The sequence below is a fragment of the Macrotis lagotis genome, chromosome 6, assembly GCF_037893015.1.
Source record: "Macrotis lagotis isolate mMagLag1 chromosome 6, bilby.v1.9.chrom.fasta, whole genome shotgun sequence".
Lineage (NCBI taxonomy): Eukaryota > Metazoa > Chordata > Mammalia > Peramelemorphia > Peramelidae > Macrotis > Macrotis lagotis.
In genome coordinates, this window is record NC_133663.1 from 8,274,154 (window position 1) to 8,297,317 (window position 23,164).

At 41.4% G+C, this 23,164-nt stretch overlaps 1 protein-coding gene across 3 annotated transcripts in view; it reads right to left on the reverse strand.

The window, feature by feature from the left end:
- Nucleotides 1-11,047: 11,047 nt before the first annotated feature.
- LPP (LIM domain containing preferred translocation partner in lipoma) overlaps nucleotides 11,048-23,164 on the reverse strand; it is a 346,149-nt gene continuing 334,032 nt past the window's right edge. For all 3 annotated transcript variants that reach the window (XM_074190661.1, XM_074190660.1, XM_074190662.1), the window contains exon 8: nucleotides 11,048-22,190. In XM_074190661.1, coding sequence (XP_074046762.1) covers nucleotides 22,062-22,190 — 129 coding nt within the window. In that variant the 3' untranslated portion in view covers nucleotides 11,048-22,061. The remainder of the gene's footprint in view (nucleotides 22,191-23,164) is intronic.

Here is a 23,164-nt window from a genome sequence, read left to right on the forward strand (position 1 = left end):
AGTTCAAGTGTAGGAATATTTTAGTCAGTTCATGTGCATCATTTTAAACTGTTTCCAAAAATTGAGGTTCCATATCACAGCTCCATCAAACAATATATTAACGGCCTTATTTTCTCACACTGCCTTCAATATTGACTGTTACTGGTTTTGGTATTTTTACCCATTTTTAGAGTGTGTGGTAAAATTTCAGGATTGTTTTGATTTACATTTCTCTTACTATTAATGTTTTGGAACACATTTTCTTGTGATTGTGACTACTTTGCAATACTTCTCTTGAGAACAGTTTGCTAATAACTTTGAATGTCAAAGAATTATAGGAGAGGAAATTTAAAAGTGAGAATGGGGAGAGATTGTAGACAACTTTGAGTGCTGAGTTTATTCTTTTGTTGGTAGTGGGGAACAACTCTTCTTTGAGGGGGGAAAATGACATCACCAGGCTTATGTCAAAGGAAGATTAATCAAACCATCATAGTTAGGAAAGATTGGAATAAGGAGGTTGAAAATGGGAGACCATTCAGGATGTCATGCCATAGGAAGAGGGTCATGATGTCCTGAGCTAGGTATCCTTGATAGAGAAGTATTGAATCAGACCTTAGGAAAAAATAAAATAATTGATATTAAAAAGAAAGAAAAAAAAGCATTATTTTAAAATGGAAGGAACATTGGTTTTGGGGGCCAAGGAATCTGATTTAAAATCTTTCTTCTTTGGGGCGGCTAGGTGGTACAGTGGATAAAGCACCAGCCCTGGAGTCAGGAGTACCTGGGTTCAAATCTGGTCTCAGACACTTAATAATTACCAAGCTGTGTGGCCTTGGGCAAGCCACTTAACCCCATTTGCCTTGCAAAAACCTAAAACAAAAATCTTTCTTCTACTACTTACTATGTAACCTTGGACAAATTATTTGCTCTTTTTAGGCCTCAGTTCCCTCATCTATAAGATGTGAGTAGACTGGAGCTAGTGCAACAAAACTGTTTTTCCTCTTGTTTTTAAGGTGTAGACAAGAAAGGCAGGAATGAGTTCATAAAGAAGGTGTCTCCTGTGCATAGCCATCAAAGTGGAAGAAAGTCAGTGGATCAAGATGAAATAATGATGGGGCAGATGGGAGATTTAAAAAATGGAATCCAATTATTTTCCTGATTGAGATCTCAAAAACTGAAACCTTAGTCCAAGTCATATCTGAACAGGAATAACGCATGAAACATTCATTTGTTGGAGCTTGTGAAGAGGGAATGTTTATATGATGTGCCCTGTACTTGATGTTCTCTAAGATTCCTTGCTGTTCTTAGATCTTCTCATCTCCAACTTGGGTCCACTGGCCACTGGATGACCTTCAGCTTTCTGGCTTAAGTTCTCCAAGAATGGGAGAACTACCTCCCAAGATAGCCCATTCTCCTTTGGGCCAACTCTAATAAGAGTTAGAAACTTCTCCTTAGATCAAGTCTAAGTCTGCCTCTCTGTCTCCATTGCTCCCTTCTGCGAGTCATGTAAAAATAAATCTAAACATTCTTCCACATAGGAAAAGGGAAACAAGTATTTATTAAATACTTTAGGGATATATGAGTGTACAAGAGGTCCTGCCCCTCTGGAATGGGAGCTACCAATCCCTTTTTATGGCTGCTCATCCACCTTTGGTGGCCACTGGCACTCAACTTTCACCTGTGGCTCCAAGAAACTGTAGCATGTGTGAGGCCGCTCTAGTAAACTGTCTCAGCTTAAGCATGTTGAAAGAGTTCTCTGCCAGTGAGTGGGGGGTGGTGTGTGAAGACTTCCTCTAGCAGAAAGGGTGAATGACAACAATTTGTTCTAGTAGTCATGAAGGTGACTGAAACAGGTCCATGGAGAGCTTGGAGCTGCATCCTGGATTATTGCCAGGCATCTTCACTTTTGTCTAGCCACTGGACTTGAAGGACTCTGGGCAACTCTGCCTCACCTAAATCCAACTTGCTCACAAGTCTAACATCACTCCATGCTGTCATGGGTTCTCTTGGAAAATGAAGGACAAATAGCCACATGCTAGACTTTGCAAATATTATCTCATCTGATCCTGACAACTATAGAATGTAGGTGCTATTATTAGTCTCCATTTTAGAGTCAAGGAAATTGAGGCAGGCAGGTAAAATGATATGCTCAGGAAGATAGACCTGGTAAGCATCTGAGACTAAATTTGAACCCCTTTCTTCCTGACTGTAGATCTAGTACTTTTATGCATTGTGTCAGCTAGCTTCCTTTGGCAGATAACCTTTTAAATACAAGATTTTATCTCCCCTGACTCCAAATTTTCTTTTCTTTAGGTGAAAAAACACTGTCATGTTCCTGTTAGACTAGCTGCCCAGGAAGTCTTAGGTTCCTGTTGGCTAGCTTATTCTTAACCAGGTGAATGTTGAAGGGGCGGGAGACAAGGGAGACAAGGATGACAAGTTCTCCTTAAAGTTCTCTCTAAAGTTCTCCAATATCTCCATTTATTAAGCCAAATACAAGTGCTAAAACATCCTCCCCAGTCCCTGGTCTGCTCCGACTCCCGTGGCACTCTACAATCAACCAGTAAATAATGCTCTGGTGCTCGAGGACACAGTGATGAAAGTTTACAGTACTCCCACATGCAACAATCCCTTGCAAAACACCTATTTTTTTCCATCCAATCTTTTTATATTCTTTCCCCTTACCTTTCCAGTTATCGCCCTCTGGACTTGAACTGACTTACAAAAGTTTTCCCTATCAGATGGCTCTCAGGTCAGGTGTGATCTGAACAGCATGTAGCAGCCACATCTCCCCAGTCCCATTCCTGCATGGTTGATTTCTTGAACCCAAAGTTAGGTATTTACATTTATCTTCAGGAAATAAACTCTTATTAGATTTCAGCCCATCATTTCAAATAGTTGAGTTTTGGAACTAAAATCTGTCTTCCCAAGGGTTGTTGTTTCCCTGCCATGTTGACAACACTGGTACTTGATACCTCATTGAATCGGTTTTATTTTTGTTATTGTAATGGATAGCCTGCTGTATGATCCTGAAGTGCCTTGAAAGGACTTTCATTATCACAAGTATATAGATCCCAACATAGGGAGAGCTAGGTCTCACCTTCTGGATGATTGACAGCCCAAGTCTACCACTTCCTTTACTCCATTTCTAATCCAATCCTGTCTTTTCAGATTCTACTGAACAGGGACTCATGTCATGCATGTTTTAAGACAGGAGGTCTCACCAGGAAGTCTACTTTCTGTTAGTCTTAGATGGCACTAATGACTTTTCTATCTTTCCTTCTTTTTATCTGGTTTTATAATTCCTCCTTTTAACTGGAGGTCACCCCACTCTGCAACTGCCACTCTAATTCCTCAGAATAAAATTCCCCCTTTCAGGTAAAACTCATCCCATCACCTCTACTAACTCAGGCCTTGACTAATACCACTTCCCTTGGCCTCCTCTCTCTTTGACTGGAGGTCTGGAGGATGGAGTATCAAATTCCTCACAATGCCTTCTTTGTAGAGGGTAGGCACTGGCCTTTTTGACTCACTTCATTCTTCATCTACTACAGGGAGGACTTGCATCTCCAGAGGGAGGATTTGCTGAATCCTTTTCAGGACTTCTCACCCACCTTTAGTGTCTTTCACTCAGCTCTCACTTGTGCCTCTAAGGAGACACACCCTGAGAAAACCACCCAGGCAGATGGCTAAACCAGATTAGAGTCAAAATCTCCTCCCTGGATGCATATCTCCTACTCATCCAGGATCCAGTTGCCCCCTAGAAGTTAACATTGCCCCCTCTGGAGTAGGATAAATCATCTTATCCACCAAATCTCCCCTACCACATGCAGCACCCTTACCCTTCAAGAACATCTCTTCAACTATGAAAGCTTTCCTCACCAAACAAGACTTTTCCTATTTTAAATCCTTCCTTTTTTCCCTAGACCCTATAGGTTTTCTTTTTCTTACTGAGACCATAGGGTTCCCTCCACCTGATGGTGAGCCCCTGATTAACATCACAAGCTCCCCTTTATTCTTTCTCCTTCCCCCCTGCTTTTATGCAGGATCTAATTTTATAATATTGTCTCATAGACAAAGAAAGCAATAAACATTAATTCCCATGTAGCCAAGTTATCACAGGGTTTTGTCCCCAGTGTCCCAGAGGTGCCTCACCTTTGTTACCTTGGCCTGACTTCCACCTTCATCCCATCTCCTTGTTTCTCTTTAGAAATAAAGCTCATACTGGTTTCACCATCATTCTGTTGATGGTGCTATCTCTGACTGCTGCAGTAGTTCTGCCCACCTTTATTTCTATTGTCTTGGGTGTTTGACAAGTAAAACTCTCATCTCATGTTTTCTTTCTAAGAATGTTTCAAGCAATATTTTATTTTGTATATCCATTTTTTCTTTTATAGTTAAACTCAATCTGGTGTTGCATTCTGAGCTCCTTCACTCTCTGAAACACAGTGTTCCATTGCCTTCTGGGTTTTGGTGGGTGAAGAATGTAATTTGGATTTATGTCATTGTTTTGTTTAATTTGTGTTAATCTCTTGTTAATACTTTCTTTGTTGATTGAGTTGCCTATATTGAAGTTTTGAGTTTTCCTTCTTCCTAAGATCTTTGCTAATTACAATTGTCCCTAATCTCATTTTCCACTATTACTTGCTTTCTGACTCTCTCCCTTCTCAATATTTCCCTGGAGGCTGAACCACAAAGCGGCTCACTTTCCAGGAAGCAATTTGTGGTTCCCCAGTCCAGGTCCCCACATCAAGTGACTCTTTGGGGGATAGAACAAATTCTATCTAGATTCAGGGCCCCCCCCCCCAGTATCTTGTCCCATCCTCTCTGTCCTTCAGTTCTCCACTGGCTGTCATAGTGATTTTTGTCCTTTGAATTTTGGGTCTCAAAAGCTCTAGGAGTATAATGGGAGGGGGTACAGTGAGGGGTTGGAGCTCTACTTCAAGTCCATTCTTGGTTCCTCTCCTGCCAAGGTCCTTGACCACCCTGAGCATTGCCACAAGGTTGGCCACCAAGGCCACCGCAAACTTCAATCTTGCAGAGCCTGGATTTCTATCACACTGGGGGAGGGGCACAGAATGTGGGGCCAAGTGGCCAGGCCAGCCAGGGCCACTGCCTGGTTGGTGGTGGGTCAGAGAATGCATGAGCTCAAGGTAGGTTATTTATTTAACCTTCTTTTGGGTTCTGGATGCCCTAGCACATAGAAAGAGCTGGAGTTGTTTTCTTTTGGCACATAATTTCTGTGTTGAAGAGGTTTGAGATGCAGAGAGGATTGAAGCAAATGTCTGTTTCTCATTTCATTGGACATGTGACCTGGAAGTTGGTGCTGATGAATGAGGTGGAACAATGTCCTGTTTTCTGGTGAGGACTCCCAGTGATGGTGTTTCCCTGTCATTGTCTCTCACACTTTCTCATTCATTGCCAGTCCTTGAGCCTTAGAGTTGGGAGTGCCCCTCATCCAAGTCTTTCATTTTGTAAAAGTGGAAATTACAACCTGGAGGAGGTAAAGAAACTCCTTGAAAGCCATATTGCTAGGGAGCATCAAAGCTTCTCTGACTCTTGGTTCCTTCCCTGATAGCAAAAAAGCAATAGGCAGATTGTTTTGGTTGCCCATGGTTATGGTTTGCCTCCTGCCCCCAGCCCCCCAACCTATCTTCTGGAGCCTGAGAAGACAACCACTGTCCAGGGTTTAGATTTTTCCCCTGCCCCTCTATGGCCTTATGAAATTTTTCAAGGAATCACAGATCCTAAAAAGTCAAATAGCCCAACTCCAGTAAACAGGTGACCATGGAGAGCCCAGGTCCTTGAGTATTGCCAAAACATGGGGAATTCCATGGGACATAGATGGAGGTATGAGGTAGGCAAAAGTAAAGGGATCATTGGATCAGAGATCTAGAAGGGAAAAGGATCCTAGAGCCCATCAAATTCCATACCCTCAATTATAGAAAGGAGGAAAGTGAGGCACAGAAAATTTAAGTAATTTAACCAGGATCATACACCTAGTTAGTGTTAGGGATAGGATTTAGACTCAAGCCTCTCTCTCTCCAAGATCATTGATCTATGTTTTCTCAATAGGTAGGTATGTGAAAAAGACAGTTCCTAGTATCTGGGTTTCAAAATATATTTTTGCATGAGAACATATACCACAAAGGAAAAATGGGAAATGGGAAAGTATATACTCTTATTTGTAGAATTAGGAAGACTCACATAGCTTTGATTGAGTTCCACTTATTCTAGTCATATGTTCTCTCCTGAATAGAGGTTGGAATCTGGTTGCCAGGTATGATGTGGATGGGCTTAACTATGCCCCCTCCCTTAGGTGTCCATTAGAATAAGAAGGCAGTTAGGTGGTGAAGTGTATAGAGCACTGGCCTTGGATTCAGAAGGATGGGAGTTTGAATTTGGCCTCAGATACTTGCCACTTACAGCTGTGTGACCTTAGGCAAGTCAATGATTGTCTTGCATCCAGGGCCCCCTCCAGTCATCCTGTCAACCCAGATGGCTTCAGAGGAGAAAGTGAGGCTGGTGACTTAGCATAGCTTCCTTCACTCAAATCCAATTTACATGCTTGTCATGACATCACCTCCCTGATGTCCTGGTCTTCTTCAAAAATGAAGGACAAACATTCATTATCAGGATAACAAAGGGTCTAAAGAATACTTCCTAATAAAGATATTATGAGAGCTGGAAATGGAAATCACTCAACTTGAAATGAAATTCTCACAACAAGAATTAAGATTTACTAATGAGTTTATTGGATTTCTAAATGTAATCAAGCAATTTCTATTCTTCTGCAGGAAAAAAGGCATCTGATATTTGCATAGTCTTTTCTCACAGAACATTTGAGAAAACATAACTGTAGAGATTACTGAAAGAAGAAGGTAGAGAAGAAAATACATTTTGACACAACTGAATAATGCAAAATAAAAGAATACTGAAAACACATGCTTCAAACTGTTTTCTTCCTCTATTATCAGAGTTAACCATGTGCACTGTTCTGGATATGTCAGAAACTTTATGGAAATACACAAGTGTAATTAGTTGAGAGCAGAGAAAAATGGAAATCTATGGCCTAGAACAGGAGTTCTTAACCTTTCTTGTGTCATAGCTCCCTTTGGCAGTTTAGGGAAGCCTATAGACCCCTTCTGGAAATCTTGCTTAGGAAATTCATAATTAAAGGTGAAATTGTAATTAGAGATTAGTGAAAATAAAGATGTAATTTTTCCCCCATCCAAGTTCAAAGATCTTCTGAAATCTATTCAAGGATACCAGGTTAAGAACTCTTGTTCTAGGAATTTTATCAACAACAACAATTTTATCAACAGCCCATGCTTAAATCAATGATTACAGGATAAATTTGGTTATAAAAATGATCAAATAACTTGCTCCCAATTAATTAGCAGTCCCCCCATGTTGGCACTTTGCTAGCCCTCAACTAGTAGTCATTGGCCTAGACAGATGAACCTCTCTCTTTTCTCCCCATCCCTTGGGTCACCTGGTCACAAACCACCACTATCTTCAAAGAAAAGAGTCTACTTTTGTCTGTATTAGGGGGTGCCAAGTTCCCATTCAATGCAAAGAAGAAACATCAACCTTCATACATTTCATATGGAATCATTTTGCCAACACTGTCTAGCTAGCCTTTGGCCAATCAGCCCTAATATTAAATGTGGCCGAGCTAATAAGATTCTTGGGGCATTTGTGTTTGGGAGTGGGATGTCTGTTAGACCAAGAGTGGCTCTTCCTTTCCCCAAGTACAAATTCAGGAAAGCTGGCTAGACGACCCTAGGGAGGAGAATTCAAAAAGGTTCATTCTCTTGGGTGAAAGATTCAGTTTCTCTCCAGGATATCTTTACCCAAAAGAAGTCCTGAGTTTGTGGGATTTGAGCAGTTGGGGCTCTTGGCACATTAAAAAGAAAGAGAGTGTGGGGTTACCCCATGACACTGAAGACTTCTTTCTCTGAGTATTTTTTATGGGGAAAAAGCAGGGGAGGGTGGAATTTGTGAGGGAAAGGAAAGAGAAAGTGAGACAGAGCTGGAGGTCTGCTATCACCCTCCACCTTGGAAACTGGTGAGTTTTAGTGTTTGTTACATCGTATAATGGATGATCAACTGACCGATATTAGAATCCTACACAGGTAGAAGAAGAGGAAGATACAATTAAGTGCTTGAATTTTGGCTGCCAAACAGAGAACAAAATTGCCTCCGGATAATTAAAGATGAGTTATGTAGAGAACCATGGAGAGGGATTTGGTCGGCTGGTACCTCTAGCCAATAAGGGATCTCCAAGAAGAACAGTGAGCAAAGATGGCATCCATTGGATTCCACAGGAGATCTGATAGTAAAATAAAAAGCATGGCTGTCCTGTGGCAAGAGCAGAGGATGAGTCCAGAAGAGGACAGACAGACAGACAGACAGACTGGAAACTTCCCAATTTGTTGCCATATTTAACTACTGATGCAGGAGCTACCTTAGACTGGTCCCATGCTTTCCCATGATCTAGGGCAGTTCCCTTTAGTTGTAGGGGCTACAAGGGAAGCCACTGGGCTGATGGAAGAATGAGGTAGCTGAGCTGAGGGGGCTGGCTCTACAGGAAGCAAAGAGAGAGCCCACCAAGGATCTGGCACCCCCAAAGCTGCAAAAACAGGAGCCAGGTCTGTTTGGCAGGTTTTCTCAAATATTGCCCTAAGAGATAAGAGAGGAGGAGAAATATTGACAATTCAGATGGATAACAATTGAGTGTTCTGTTTTGCTTTAAATACACACTGATTGACCCCTATTTCCTCTTATTCCTTTTGACTTTCATCATGACTAACCACTGGAAGCATGTCTTCCCTTTGAGTATAGAGGAACTCTAGAATTACTCCCCATCCAAGGAGGAAAAATAATAAGGAAATCTGTCAGCAAGCCCTGACTCTCCTGAAGAGATAATATTTGAGACAGATGTTTTACTTCCATTTGGCACTATTAAAAAAAAATCTACACTGCCTCCTCTTTCCGGCCATACGTTGGTTTAGCTGCTCAGTGTGACTTGGTCTGTCTTCGTATCTACACACACACACACACACACACACACACACGCAAAAAAAAACCTCTGAAGTTTCTCAGAATAGGCTCTTTTAAAAAGGCAGTCAATCAATTGAAAAGGAAGGCTAATAAAGGATATATTTAGGAATCATCTTCTCACTTTGCTAATGTGTAAGCTTCAGCGGAAGATCACTGATTCGAGTCATCTTGCAAATAGGACCTAGTCATCCAATGGCTGTATCCCAGAGCTATTGTGGGAAAGGCAGTGGCAGAGCTACTGGGGAGGCCACAGCTTTGAGGAAGGTGACAACAAAGGAGGAGGGAAGCCTCCGGTGGAGGCCAGGAATGAGCCCAGCCAGGAGCCATCCTGCCGGGCCAACAGCAAGATTAATTTCCTGGAACTCGACAGACTATCTGGGCCATGACAAAGGCTTCCTTCGTCTCAAGTCTCCTTCAAGCAGCTTCCCCTTCCTGCCATAATTACACACATTTCCATTGTGAATAGTGGAAAGAAGCCCCTGTTGATAAAGGTAACAGCAAGTTCAGGATGAGAAACAAAACAAGACAGAACAACCACAGAAAATCTCTTCCTAGCAAGAACCCAGACATAATGAATAAGCTCTCTTCTCCCCATGTCTCTAAAACTAATTGATGTCCAAATTCTTTGCAGCCAAGTTACAAACAAGCTTAAGGACATATCAAGCACCATGTTATCCTGTCCTAGAGAGCAGATGCACAAAGAGTCAGGATGCTGTCTTTGTCTGACTCCACGTAGCATCCTCTGTGTAGCTGCTCATTGGGGGTAAATGGATCTCAACTGAATGGCTGCCAAACAGAGAACAAAATTGCCTCCGGATAATTAAAGATGAGTTATGTAGAGAACCATGGAGAGGGATTTGGCTGGCTGGTACCTCTAGCCAATAAGGGATCTCCAAGAAGAACAGTGAGCAAAGATGGCATCCATTGGATTCCGCAGGAGGTCTGATAGTAAAATAAAAAGCATGGCTGTCCTGTGGCAAGAGCAGAGGATGAGTCCAGAAGAGGACAGACAGACAGACAGACTGGAAACTTCCCAATATTAAGAGAAGCATCCCTGGGCTTTATCTCATCTGTAAAATGAAGGGCTTGGATTAAATGGCCCTAGGGATTGCTTATGGCTTCAAATCCCTGATCCTAAGACACTATAGCTGTGAGATGCTCTGATTTCATAAGTCTGGGCACTTTCTCTTAGTTGGTTTGGTTTTACTTTGGGGCAAAGTGAAGTCTGATTCTAAGGCACATTTGTCTCTTTTTGGTAATGTTTTTATTTGAGATCAGATGATGAGCTTCATATACTAGGTATAGAGTAAATCCAGTGAAAATGGGATGTCTCTATTGTTGATGACCAAATGATCACTCTTGGCCCTTGACACTTAAAGCAGAGGATTCGGCAGGATTCACAGAACATGGAGAGTTAAGGTCTTCTTTCTTTTCTAGTTTACTGAGGCACTGTTGGCCCGAGTAATGAAAGGCAAATGGAATATGTATTTTGACATTTACAACCTCTTGGGCTTGCTGAAGCAAAACAGACCCTTACTCAATCTCCAGACTAGTTCATAAATGAAATTTAAACCCTGTGGCAAGAGAAGATATTCAGTCCTAAGAGTTAGCTTCAGTATAGAAGATGGGGTGGGGATACAGGGGCAGCTATTATACCCATACTGCCTCATATGGCAAAGCAAACGTCAGACCTAACAACGGCACAATGCATCAATAATAATAGCCCAAGAATAGTTTCCTACCCTTTTTCTGACAGATAGAAATAAAAAAAGAGAATCAAGCAGCAGAGATAAATACCTTCGTCTCCTCCCCCACCTCAAATTGCTTTGGCATATTTTAAGAGATAAATGGCTCCACACAAAATTTAAATAGCTTTTCTTTTCCTTTTTGGCAGGCACAAGAAATGGGTCAGGTCTAGAAATTATTAATTCCCCAGCCTGAAAACTCAAGTGTTTCAAAGTAAAATTTTTTTCTTGAAGGATTGGCTTTCTTAGAAGTAGTAGTGTGTGTGTGTGTGTGTGTGTGTGTGTGTGTGTGTGAGAGAGAGAGAGAGAGAGAGAGAGAGAGAGAGAGAGAGAGAGAGAGAGAGAGATATGGGGGGGTTGTTAGGCAAAATGGAGAAAAGGTGAGATATGCATGGCAGCCTTTGGTTTTGACATCAAAAAAGCTAGTATATACTTCAGCCTTCTGTCTGTTTTCTTCACCTGTTAAAAAAAAATCTCATGGCTCTTTGTTTCCAATGTCCCCAATGTTTATCCCTATATCTGTAGAACTAACCACAATTCCATTGAAGTCCTTGAGGATCCAGGTTTTACTCTCTCTGACTAGGGGGTAAAAGTAGAGAGTAAGCATTCAATCTAATGTTCTCTGTCTTAATTTCTTTTTTGATACCCACAGAAGCCATCAAATTGTAGAGAAGGGAGGATCCTGATCTCTAGGGATGATGGCAATACCAAAGTCAAATTCTTTTCTCTTTCTGGTGAGATCTTGAGTGTCCTACCATGTGTTGCATGGAGAAGAAAGGGAAGGGTGGAGGGGGACCCTCTATCACTAAGTTCCTCCTACAACCTCTTTTTCCTAAATAATCAAGTTGAAACTAGGTCAGGGAATAAATTAGGGGAATAGCCTCAAGAAATAAAAATCTTCCCCAAACCAGAAAAATCTCTTGTCCTCATAGCGGACTTCATTAAAGGATTTACGGTGCTAGACTGAACATGAATGGAGAGAACATTTTTTCAACAGGTCTTTTAGTTTCTAACTCAAAAAGAAACCTCTTTCCCCAACAGATGATGAAAGCTCAAAGGGGAGTATAATTGCATGCCCCCAACTAATGTGGTCCAAGTCTAGAAAGTACCTCTATGTGGAGTCATTCCTTTCCAGTCACTACCATATGCAGTAGCTTCCAGGAATACAAATAGAAATGACCACACTAAGGAGTATGGTCTTCATGTGCTCACGGCTTCCATGGACACTAGGGTAGAGTAGTCACCCAGAGTACATTACTTCTCTGTCACATGAAGAAGCTGTATTAGATAGGAAAACATTTCCTTCTAGATTTCATTTCTAGGCTCCTCTGAGGCTAGGAAAGGAAGGGCAGGAAAGGAATCTTAACTGTTTTATCCACAATCTGACCCAAGGAGATTAATTTTCCACAATACTGTCTTTTGCTTCAAGCTCTTCCTTACCTATCACAAGAGATTATACTCTCTGACAGCTACCTTACCCAACATTGTTCAAGGTTATTGTTAGCAGGTCAAAGAGTTGGCATGACTTGTACTGGGGTTAGCTCCTGGAGTGGGGGGGGGGGGGGAGTAGAAGGACACATTAAACCACATGCTAACTGTCAGAATGGTTTGTCTTTCAAAATATAATAGCAAAAATTCTCTAAATCCCACAAGCTCCCTAAATCTATTTTTGTTAAAGAACAGCTAGATATGTTTTGTTTTCTTTTTTTAACATCAGCTAAAAATCATAATGTTGAAAAATGTAAAGATTTGTCAAGTAGGAGTAAGGTACATTGGAGAAAAGAAAGAGGTGGAGGTGTGACATTGTGATGACCTCTGCTGTAGAGACCTGATAATCCTGATAGTAATGGGGAACTAGAGGCATACTGCTTGAGAGACAGTACAAGAACCTTCTGTCTGAAATCTTCTGTGAGAATCCCAATTTCCAGAAAAGGAGAAATTTTAAAGAAAAACTTTGAGTACAGATCCATTGAGAGACTGCCTGTCTCTTATTTAATAAGAAGTTACATGTGCCCAATGAGTCCTCAATGGAATAGCTGAAGGGTGGACTTTTCAGGCCCCAGAAACTCTCAGAGTTCATCTGCTGAGACAAGGAAAGGATGCAACACCATGAGAGGGACCATCCATAACAACAGAATCCTAGATATAAGGATTTTAGGAGCAGACCTCAACTAGGGTATAATTATTACACTCCATTACCTGGGCCTCTGGCAGCTTGTCCTCTTTTCTTATAGAAGGAAATGGGAAACCAGAGACCATCTGACTTCCTTGCACAAGGGGACAGGTGGACACCTACCCAGGCTCACTGATGTAATGACTAATTGGATGAAGAAACAATTCAGGACAATTTTATATCCACAGATCATCCAATGTCATTCCTGATTCAATGTCACATCTGTATCATCCCTGGTTTAGGGCATTTGGCTCACTTGGTTCTCCATTTTTAAGGGAAACTCTATTTCCTTCATTTCAAGCATTAAGACTATTTTTCAGGTGTTAGGATAGAAAAGGTTATGGCCTGGGAGAAAGGAAGAGTGGCAAAGGAACATAGGCTCATGATCTAGGTCCTCTTAATAAGCTTCATCCTTGCATGGCCAGTGTTGGGGTCTCTTTATAGGCATCACCCGTTCAAAGGTCAGGCAGTTTCCTACTTACAAGTCTTGATTCTTAGCTTAAAGGTAATACAACTTTACAGACTAAAGCCAGATGCTGAGGGCCTATACAGTGTCTAAACTAGTTCTAGGCACAGGGCATACATTTCTCAGAGATGGAAGGGATTTCATTGGCCATCTAGTCTAACCTATAGCTGGGTCTCTATGTAACCTATAGGTTTCTTTTATACTAAACCTAATGAACAATGACTGGCATCTATATAAAGACCTGTTGGGAAGTGAACCCACCTGCATTCCACCTTCAAGTCAAGCCAATTGTTTTGGTTAGATATGATTAGAATATTTTCCTTGTCACTGAACTTACATCTGCCTCTGTGGTTTCCATTTGGTGCCATTAGATAATGGGTAAGTGAATGAATAGAGGAAAGGAAGGAAGGAAGGAGAAGAAGGAAGGTAGAAAAGAAAGAAGGAAAGGAGGGAAGGGGGGATCAGAGGAATTTTGCTCAAGTCTCTAAGTTTCTAAGATGGTTACACAATGAGGCATCTGCTCCAGAGAACAGCAGATAAAATTGATGTGCTTTCTTAAGACTGTTCAGGCATCTGCAGTTAGTCTGTCATACATTATAGAGGGCTTACTCCATAGTTATTGAATTGAGTTGCATATATGAAAGAGATGCACACAGGATTATGGATAGTACAGAAATATTCTCTGCAGTTTCCTTTAAATAAGAATCTCTGTGGCATATTTGAATGTTTGTACATGCCTGTTGGGGGCAAGGGCCCTTAGAGTGTTAGAATGCAATGCCAATTGGAGATGAATCAGAAAAGGAGAGAGAAACTGGAATCCCAAATCCCATAGTTGGAAGGGGTGCACCTTAGAGGTTGTCTCATTCAACTTATCTCTAAAATTAGATTAGAGCTACTTGGAAAATACTAGATTTCCAAAAAAAAGAGAGTGCTCTAAGATGGAAACTTCTTATTAAGAAAGACAAAAAAACCTGCAGGTGGGTATTTCTCTTTGATTAGAAGGGATTTGAGGTTTAATTGTATCTCCATCCTTGAAGTCATTTGCCTGAGGTTCAGATTTAGGCTATTTTTTCCCAGTATAGGTGTATCTGCTTTATGAACAAATTGTTCTCCTGAACATGATATTAGAATGGAAGATTCTTGAAGGCAGAAGTTGATTGGGGTTTTTTTTTGTCTTTATTGGATTTGCAGTGCTCAGTATATAGTAAGCACTTACTAAATGCCTCTTGAATGAATCAGAGTTTGGAATCTCCAGTCTCACATTTTAAAGGCTAACTCAGGTGCATGGGGTTAAGAGAAGGCTCAGGGCCCAGGAGAAGCCTCAAACCACCTCAATCAATGGAATGAAGGGAATCCTTGAAGATTATTTCATGGTTTAAGATCCTCAGAGAATGTTAAGTGATGAAACCCCTTCTACTTTTGACCCTTTTACACCTAGCTAATATATTATCTTACAAGATTGTGGACTGAATTATAAAGTGCCTGAGGTCTGGGAAACCCAGGCTCATCATAACACAACATCATGCTTGTCAGGAAGGAGACCTTAAGGGAGAGAAGTCAAATCTTGGTAAAAAGTGATCAATCAGTAGACACCCCCCCCCCAATCAGGCCATGCCTCTTGGACAAGCATCCCTCCTCCTGAGATGACTCCAGGTAAAAGTCAGAGTCCAGGTTCTTAAGTTTGCACCTATTACTCACCATCTCCACTCCTCTCTACCCCAAGCCCAGGCATGGATCAAGATATAAGCATCTTGAGGGCAGGGCTTGGATTTGTTACTGTAGTTCTCCCCCCCCCCCCCATTTTTGTATTTGTCTCCTTAGCCCTTGCACTAGTATGTATTTAATAAAGAGCTCATGGAAATGAACGGAATGACTGTAGCTTAAGTTCATGTCTGAAAGTACCTTGCTGTAGTTGGCTTTTTGACACTTCAACCTGACCTTCCAAAGAAAGGAAAGTTCATCAATAATATGTAAAATCATGTGGAAAATAGGAGCAAAGAAAAATAACTCCAAAGAACAGTAAATAAGTTATCTCATTGTCTTTCCCAAGCAAGGATACTGACCAAGAGCTCAGGCAAACCATGGTGGATGCACAGCAAGGCTGGCACAACTTGGGAAAATACAGCCTTTAAATCTTTTGATGATAAAATGTGATATTTTTTCCCTCTCAAGTTGCTTTGGTAAACTGCAGGCCTATAATCTGTCATCTAAGAAAAACTTGGGAGCTGACACCATTTCCTAGCTCCTACTTGGAACGAGGCCACACATTGAGTGTTTTGACTATTCCCGTTTAATATTAGTGTCATATGTAAAAGGCTGATCTGCAACAAAAATCTGGGAGGACAATCATTTTTTTTCTCCTCATGAAAGTTAGAATTATCATATCCTAAAGGAACAAAACGTTTTTCCACCCCCATATTTTAATTGATTTTAGTTGATGTTTCAAAAATAAAATTCCTTTTTTTTCAAACTTGTCAATTTTTTTTTTAAATCACCTTGCACACCAGTGATCAGATTAAAGCTTTCATTTGGAAATGATAAAATGAAGTTGCTAAGAGAGGGCCATGAACGATGACCTGAGACTCTAAGGGATAATGATTCATTAAATAAATGGAAAATAATATTGCCTCAATTATCTTGCCTTTTGAGCTGACATTTCATGATCTAGTGTCTAGGAGCTTCTTTAACATTGTGGAATATTTAGAAATCCTATATCATTTGTTGTATCTGTGATCTCCCCATTGTGGTTGGGAGGGTTGGGGTATCACAAGTATAAGGGTCATGGTAAATACATGTCATTTACTCATTCATTTATTCATTCATTCATTTATATATTTATTTTTCTAAAAGGTTCAGATGGTATTAAGTTCTCTTAGATTGCCAGCATTCTATAAGGGAAAGGACAACATTTAATGTGTGTGTTTGTGTGTGTGTGTGTGTGTGTGTGTGTGTGTGTGTGCGCACTTCTTTCTTTGAATCCCCAGGGCTTAAGATAGTGGCTGGAAAATAATAAATGCTTGCTGAGTGACTTACTGACCACTGACTGGACTGATGGCCTTTCTAATCAGTTTACTATAATTTCTATTTTTGACAGGCCCATAATGGAAAAGGAGTGGGACCTCGCCTGGAGAAGGAGAAGGTAATGAGAACCATATTACCTTTGATTAAATAGGTCAAACTTTCTGTAATTCAGTCCGTTGGTGGCCCCTTGCCATCAAAGCTCATCACTTGAATACCAATAATCTCCCAGAGCCATCAATCACAGGAAAATCCAAATATTAGGTCAATGAAAGGGAAATGTCAGGACCCCAATAGACCCAGAAAGGCAACAGCTCTTGCCCATTGGTGACTTGCACTTCAAGTAGCACCACAAAACTTTGAAGGTCTCTGCGTACTTGGAAAAGAAGACAGGTCTTGGAGGGATTGAGAATGGACAAAGAAAAGAGATGGCTAGCTGATAAAACAGATGGAAAGCCTCAATATTAGAACCACAAGAGCAAGGTCTTCATTGGTTGGTGATTCATCTCTAGACAAGTTTGAGAAATACAAAGAGAAGGACTATATGATGTGAGAGGGCTTTGAGAAGGAGAAACAGAAACTAAGAACCCATAGTTTCACGCAAAAATCAAGGAAAAGGGACAACTCAATGAAACTCTACTAAATGACATAAAAGAAACAATTTCTGTTTTTTCACAGCAGTTTCTAGTTAAGATTTAAAAAGTCTAGGAAGAAAATACCAACCCAGGAGGTGGGGGGGAGGATCTTTTCCCACTGATTCATTGAGTAAATAATTTGAACTGAAATGTTCACAGCCATACCATTTCCCTGACTCACACTTAGGATTCCCAACTTAGCCACAGCATTCATTTCATTTCTGCTTTAATTTTGATAGGATGTCTAGAGACAATGTTCAAAATGGAGCTCCTTAATGGAAGTTGGAGGCCACAAGTGTGAAGTGTTTGTCTATATTATCATCATGGTTGACTAATCCCAGAGGTAGGTCAAGCCACAAAGGCTCACCCCCGGTCATAAATCATCCTTTGTGTTCTGAACCATTCCTCATGATTTAGGGATTAAGGAGACACTTCCTGTTTCATGAGACTCGGCCAAAAACTGTGCAAGAGGGATTGACTTAAGAGGAAAGAAACACAAGGAGATTCTGCCAAAGAGAAAGGGCCCTTTGCATTTCTGAATTTTGCTCTTGTCTTTCTAATGAATTTATTTTTGGTCTTGCTACATTTTCCTGCTCTCACAAATTCATCAGTGAGTTGTCAAGTCAGTTCCTTAACTGAAAATAAGGTGAAAATTAAACTTGTCTCTTTGATCTTTTCCATTACAAGTTCCCCAAGAGCTCTGCCCTCATGATTTTCTCCTGGTATCTTTGGTGGGGTCACCTCCTTTCAGCAGGCCACCCCCCAGCCCCCAAAGTTCACATGTCTAAATTGGGTGCCCGTGGAACACTTTGTCACATCTCATTGGCAACACGCATGGCCCAGAGCTCCAGGCAACAGATGGGTGAGCAATTGTTTAGACGACAAACATGAAATCCTAAGGTAGAAGAGAAATATTTCTAGAAATGCATTTCAAAAAAAGAAAGAGAAAGAAAACATGCCTTCCCAAGCCAGGAAGAATGGTCTGAGGCTGGGAGGTCACTCAGGCCTTTCTTGACTTCAACAGAGGCTGCCAACACCCTTTACAACTTGATAATGGAGGCACGATGGGCTGTGGACATGGAAGCTGAGCATCAAGATCCCTCCACTGGGTCCCCATGAAGCAACCCTGCTTTTCCTGGTAGGTTCAGGTTAATAGGATTTTGACTAATTAAGAAACCCAGAGCTCATCAGGAAGCTTCCATTATCTTCTTCTTTTCTTTACTATCAGTCCACAGGGACTTGAACTCAAAGCTTTCACCTCACACCACATCCCTTCAAGAATTACAAAAAATATCAAGTAGAAACTTTTTGAACATCAACCAAAAATCATATGCAGCATCTTTCTTGGCCAATGATATTTCTAGTGTTAATAACTTTATAGTAGTTATCTTCAAGGAACTGATTTGGATTCATTCAGCTTATCTCTCTCCTACTCCACACACACACACACACACACACACATTCATGACATAGAAAAGGAAAGGGAAAAAAACCAGAACTTGGTGTTTCAGAGGAAACAGAGTTTCTCAACACTTTTTGTTTTAGGTAGAAATGTACAAATGGCTTTGTTAAGGGAGAGGCCCACTACCAGATGAGTCCTCATACCCCCTGGGCACGTACAAGGACTCCAGACAATTAAGAATTCTCATAAAAAATGTTTTCATCTGCATAGCACAAATGAATTTTTTTCATCTTTTCTCATATCTCCCAGGCTTCAAAATATTAATGGATGTTGACAACATGAATTGATTAAAGCTAAATATATTTCTTATGCATTCTAGTCCATAGAATATCTGGGATGATACTTATTTCTTTCCCTCTTTATGCTTTTATAGGGAAATGAGGACAGTTGTGTTTTTTTAAGACAGAATGTAATCCTATCCTTAAGGCTCTATTATCTTTATAAATCATGATATAGACAAGATGCCATGCAATTCAATCCAAAAGACCCATGGTGGAGAAGTTGTCATTCATAACATGAAATAAGGTTGGCAAAGCCAAGAAGGAAAATAAAATCAGAGATTAAAAATGAACAAAAACCTTGAATAATCTAATTAAAATACTTTATATTTCATGTGAAAGGAAACACACACTAAATATTTCTGTGTCATGAAAAGTGTGCACATTTATCATTACAAAAGTCTAAGAAAGTCTATATTAAAAACAGATTTACTTTTAAAATCTTTGGCAAAGATATATGAGGTTATGTGATAAATACACTATAAAGATGGTGAGAAAGCAGTTCTGTGCTGGTACCCAAGAGTCAGGCTGTGGGGCTGGGGGCCAGGACAACCTTGTCTTCAGAAGGCCTGCCTAGGAGTGGTGGAACATCTGATCCTAGTGGGACTGGTGAAGATGGCCAGCATCCACTTGCTCCCTTTCCACTTAGCATAAATAGATGCATGTAGTTTTTGTCTTTGGACAATCATGACTGTGGGGGGGGGCAGCTCATTCCTCATGGAGGCACTCTTTGCTTTTTAATCTACAGAGAATATCCTGCCACTGACATACTCACTGGTAAATAAGCTATTAAATATATCAGAATAGAGCTCTTAATCCCCCTCCCCACTCCATCTCTTAAAAATCAGTGCAGAAGGCATTTCTATTAGGCTCAGTCCTGAGAGTTTGATCACTGATACTGTCTTCAAAATTTCTGCTCCAATCCCCAGATGGCCCAAGTCCAGTGTTCCTATTCCCCAAAGTGTGAGGTCTGTGCTGGAAGGGGCAGGGGATAGAGACACAGTCTAGGGGATAGGGGATGGAGACCAAAGTCTAGGGGATAGACTGAGGTGTAGGGGCGGCATGGGAATCAAAGACATAGCCACTGAAACTCTGGAGAGCTCTAGGATCTGGTGGAGCTTGGTGAGCCCTTGTTCCAATGCTGGCAAGGAAGCAAACTCAACCTGAAATGGTGGCAAGCTCAAGTGAGGGGCTTAAGAACAGGGCAGAAAATGAAGCATCCTCACAGATTTCAGAAGGTTCCCATTAGAATAAATTCACTGGCAGAAAATACTGCGCATTCTTGAGGCAGGGCTGAGAATTCCAACTATGAAAATCAGAAAGAATAGAAGGACTCACCTCTCCACATGGAGGAATAGCCTTCAAAGTACCTATGTATGTACTGATGTTCATATCTGTGCATTTGTGTACATACAGGCATTTAAATTTCAGAACTTATGGACAGAACTCAGAATTTTTGTTTCTGATTTTTAAAAAATATACCAAAGAGGGGGGGAAAAGCATGAAAATGAGCCTTGTTGCTAATGAAGTGATGATTATGAAGAGAACCTAGGGCTTTTAGCAGGTTCACCTTGGGGGGGGGGCAGATGACTTGGGTTCAGAAAGTCTTGCCTCTGACATCCCCTAGTGAGATTCCAGAAACTTCTGAAGCTCTGATGCCAACATCTCATGTCACAGTCAACTCTTTAAGACCCAAAGCAGGAAGCACCCCCCAAAAGACGAGCTGCTTCCATGGCACTTGGATGAATGCCAGTCTATAAGACCAACCCACAGAATCTTCCCTTTGTCCTCGCCCCTGAAAAGCCAGGACACTGCCATCCACTGAAACACTGAAAGTCCCAAGGTGTTATTTTCTAAATAAAACCCAAATTCTCTTTAGCCAATGGGGATGTGTTGGAGCAAGCGCTTATGGGTTTAAGTCCTTTGATTTTTATCCAGAGGGAAAACATATAAATATGTATGTAGCCACAGACATTTATAAATCTACATACACAAATGCATGTATGTAGGCATATGTATATAAATGTATTTTAATCTTATGTATTTTATGCGTTTTTATTTTTTTTCTCAAAATACTGAAGTCAGTGGATCAAGATGAGTTTTTAGTGAAACCCAAGATTAGTTAATGTTCTCTCTTGCTCCTTTTCTTTTTGGAATTGATCAGTTAAAATTGGACAACTATTTGGAGTCCTGGTTTACAACCTGGGACAAGGTTAGCATGGCAAAATACACCTCACAGTCTTGAGGAGGCCAATGCTATTCATCACAGATGAATGGGGGGAGAGGGAAACGCTGGCATTTCTCCAGATGAAAGAAGACTTAATTGGGAAAAAAAGGAGGATGCAAAGGGTTCCTAAGCCCAGCTCACACTATCTGAAAGCTCCCTAGATTGAACGCCTGCCTCCATTGTTCAGTTTAGTTCATGACATCAAAGGGTCCAAGTCAATTCCCTTCAAGCATCTATCACCATTGAAAATCTGTGAGAAACCCTAGGCAGGGCTAGGCCGGCGGGCCTGGCTGTTTGGCCATTTAAATTAGCCTGGCCAATGACCACCACAGCTTCAGCCTGATGAATGCTGCAGATCACATCCAAACCAGACTTTGACCATGTAATATATTAGTTACATTCTTTGTACTCTAGTGAAAAATCATTTGTGATTTTTTTCAAGGCACATAATTGGTTTTAGAGTTCTAGTGAAACACAAAGATATAATTTCCTATATACATAAACAGAGTATCTAGTCTTGGTGAACACCAGCTCCCAGAAGCCGTGCCCTTTATTGAGGGGCCGGTGCCCCCATTCTCGAGACCCTCGGAGCTGGCATCCCCTGAATAAATGCTCCGCAACAGTAAAATAATAGGCTATGAAAAGCTAAAGCTGTTCAACAAGAAGGCAAATCAGGAAAGGCGAGGATTAAGAGTTACAGGAATGCGAAAGTGAAGGGGATGGATGGGGAGTGAGGTCCTTGCAAAAGACAGGTCACTTGGGCTCTGACCTTGTCAACTGCTTGGGTTGTGCTTCTGGTGAGGTCTACAAGCCAGAGGATGCGGTGTGCTTCCCAGGAGAGGAAGACAGGAAGAATAAGGTCAACAAGGAAGTCCACGGGCACCTTCCCTGCCCTTCCCACCCCTAGAATGGTGCCAAGCTCAAATGCAAAGTGAACCCTCTGAGACAGGTCCCCAACCCCTGCCACTTCCCTCCCCCTCCCCCAATCCAATACAATGGGCATTGACAATTCTCAGAGGTCAGTGCTGGCCTTGGCGGTCAGGACACGGATGCGGGCCGAGTTGCAGGTCTTGCAGAGGATGTGCCCATCCAACGGGTAGCAGCCCTGATTGTCTCCTTCAGACAGGAGGCCTCCACAGTCCTAAGAGGAAAAAAGCCCAGGAAAGAGAGTGAGGAGGAGAAAACGGGGAGGCAAAGGAAGGATGTGAGTACTACTAGCCTCCTTCCATGTGCAGAGCTCTGTGACAGATAGTACGTTATTTTACCCTTGCAACAAGGTGGTGTTATCTCTAGTTTACATTTGAGTAAACTGAGGCAGGCAGAGGCTAGATGAATCACTCAGGGTCATGCTACTAGTAAAGGTATGAGGTTGAATGTGAACTGAGGTCTTTTGACCCCAGACTCAGAGCTCAATTCACTGGACCATTCACTGCTCCTAGAAATGGAAGTGACATCTCTACTCAGTTTGCACCAGGGCTTTGGGTGGAGCAACAGGCCCAGCATCAGTAGAAAGGCTGGTATTGGTATTAAGAGGCACTTTTAAATATTCAGATGTTAAATCCATCCTAGGGATGAGGATGAGGATGATGCTCAAGAGAATAAACAACCAAAAAGGAGGGAGGGTAGATGCAAGTGGTGGGGAAGGAGCTCAACTTCAAAGAGAAGGAAGGATAGATCATGTGCCATCTTATTTTAACTAATTATTCTTGCTAACAAGGTGCTAGCTTCAGTTGTTTCTTCACTTCTAAATGAGTGAACACGCTTTGAGCATCTTCTGTGTGTCGGTGCCCAGGGCAGAAGCCCCAGTCTCCCTCCCCAGTTAGAACTTTGGCAATGCTGGCCCCAAGTGGATAAAGGTCAGACCAGAAGCACAACAGTGAGAGAGTGGTAGAGGTGGAACCGGCCACAGCAAGACTGGCTTTCGTGTCCACTGTAAACACTGTAGATTCTGGGCAGTTTTTTTCCCTGAGCCTTGTTTTTTTCTTCTCTAAAGTGGGGCGCCTTAATCACACCTACCTCCCAGGATGGTGCAGAGGTTTGAATGGGATCCTATCTGAACAACAAATTAAAAACTTTTAAGAGATGTAGGAATATTGACTACTGTCCTATGAAGAT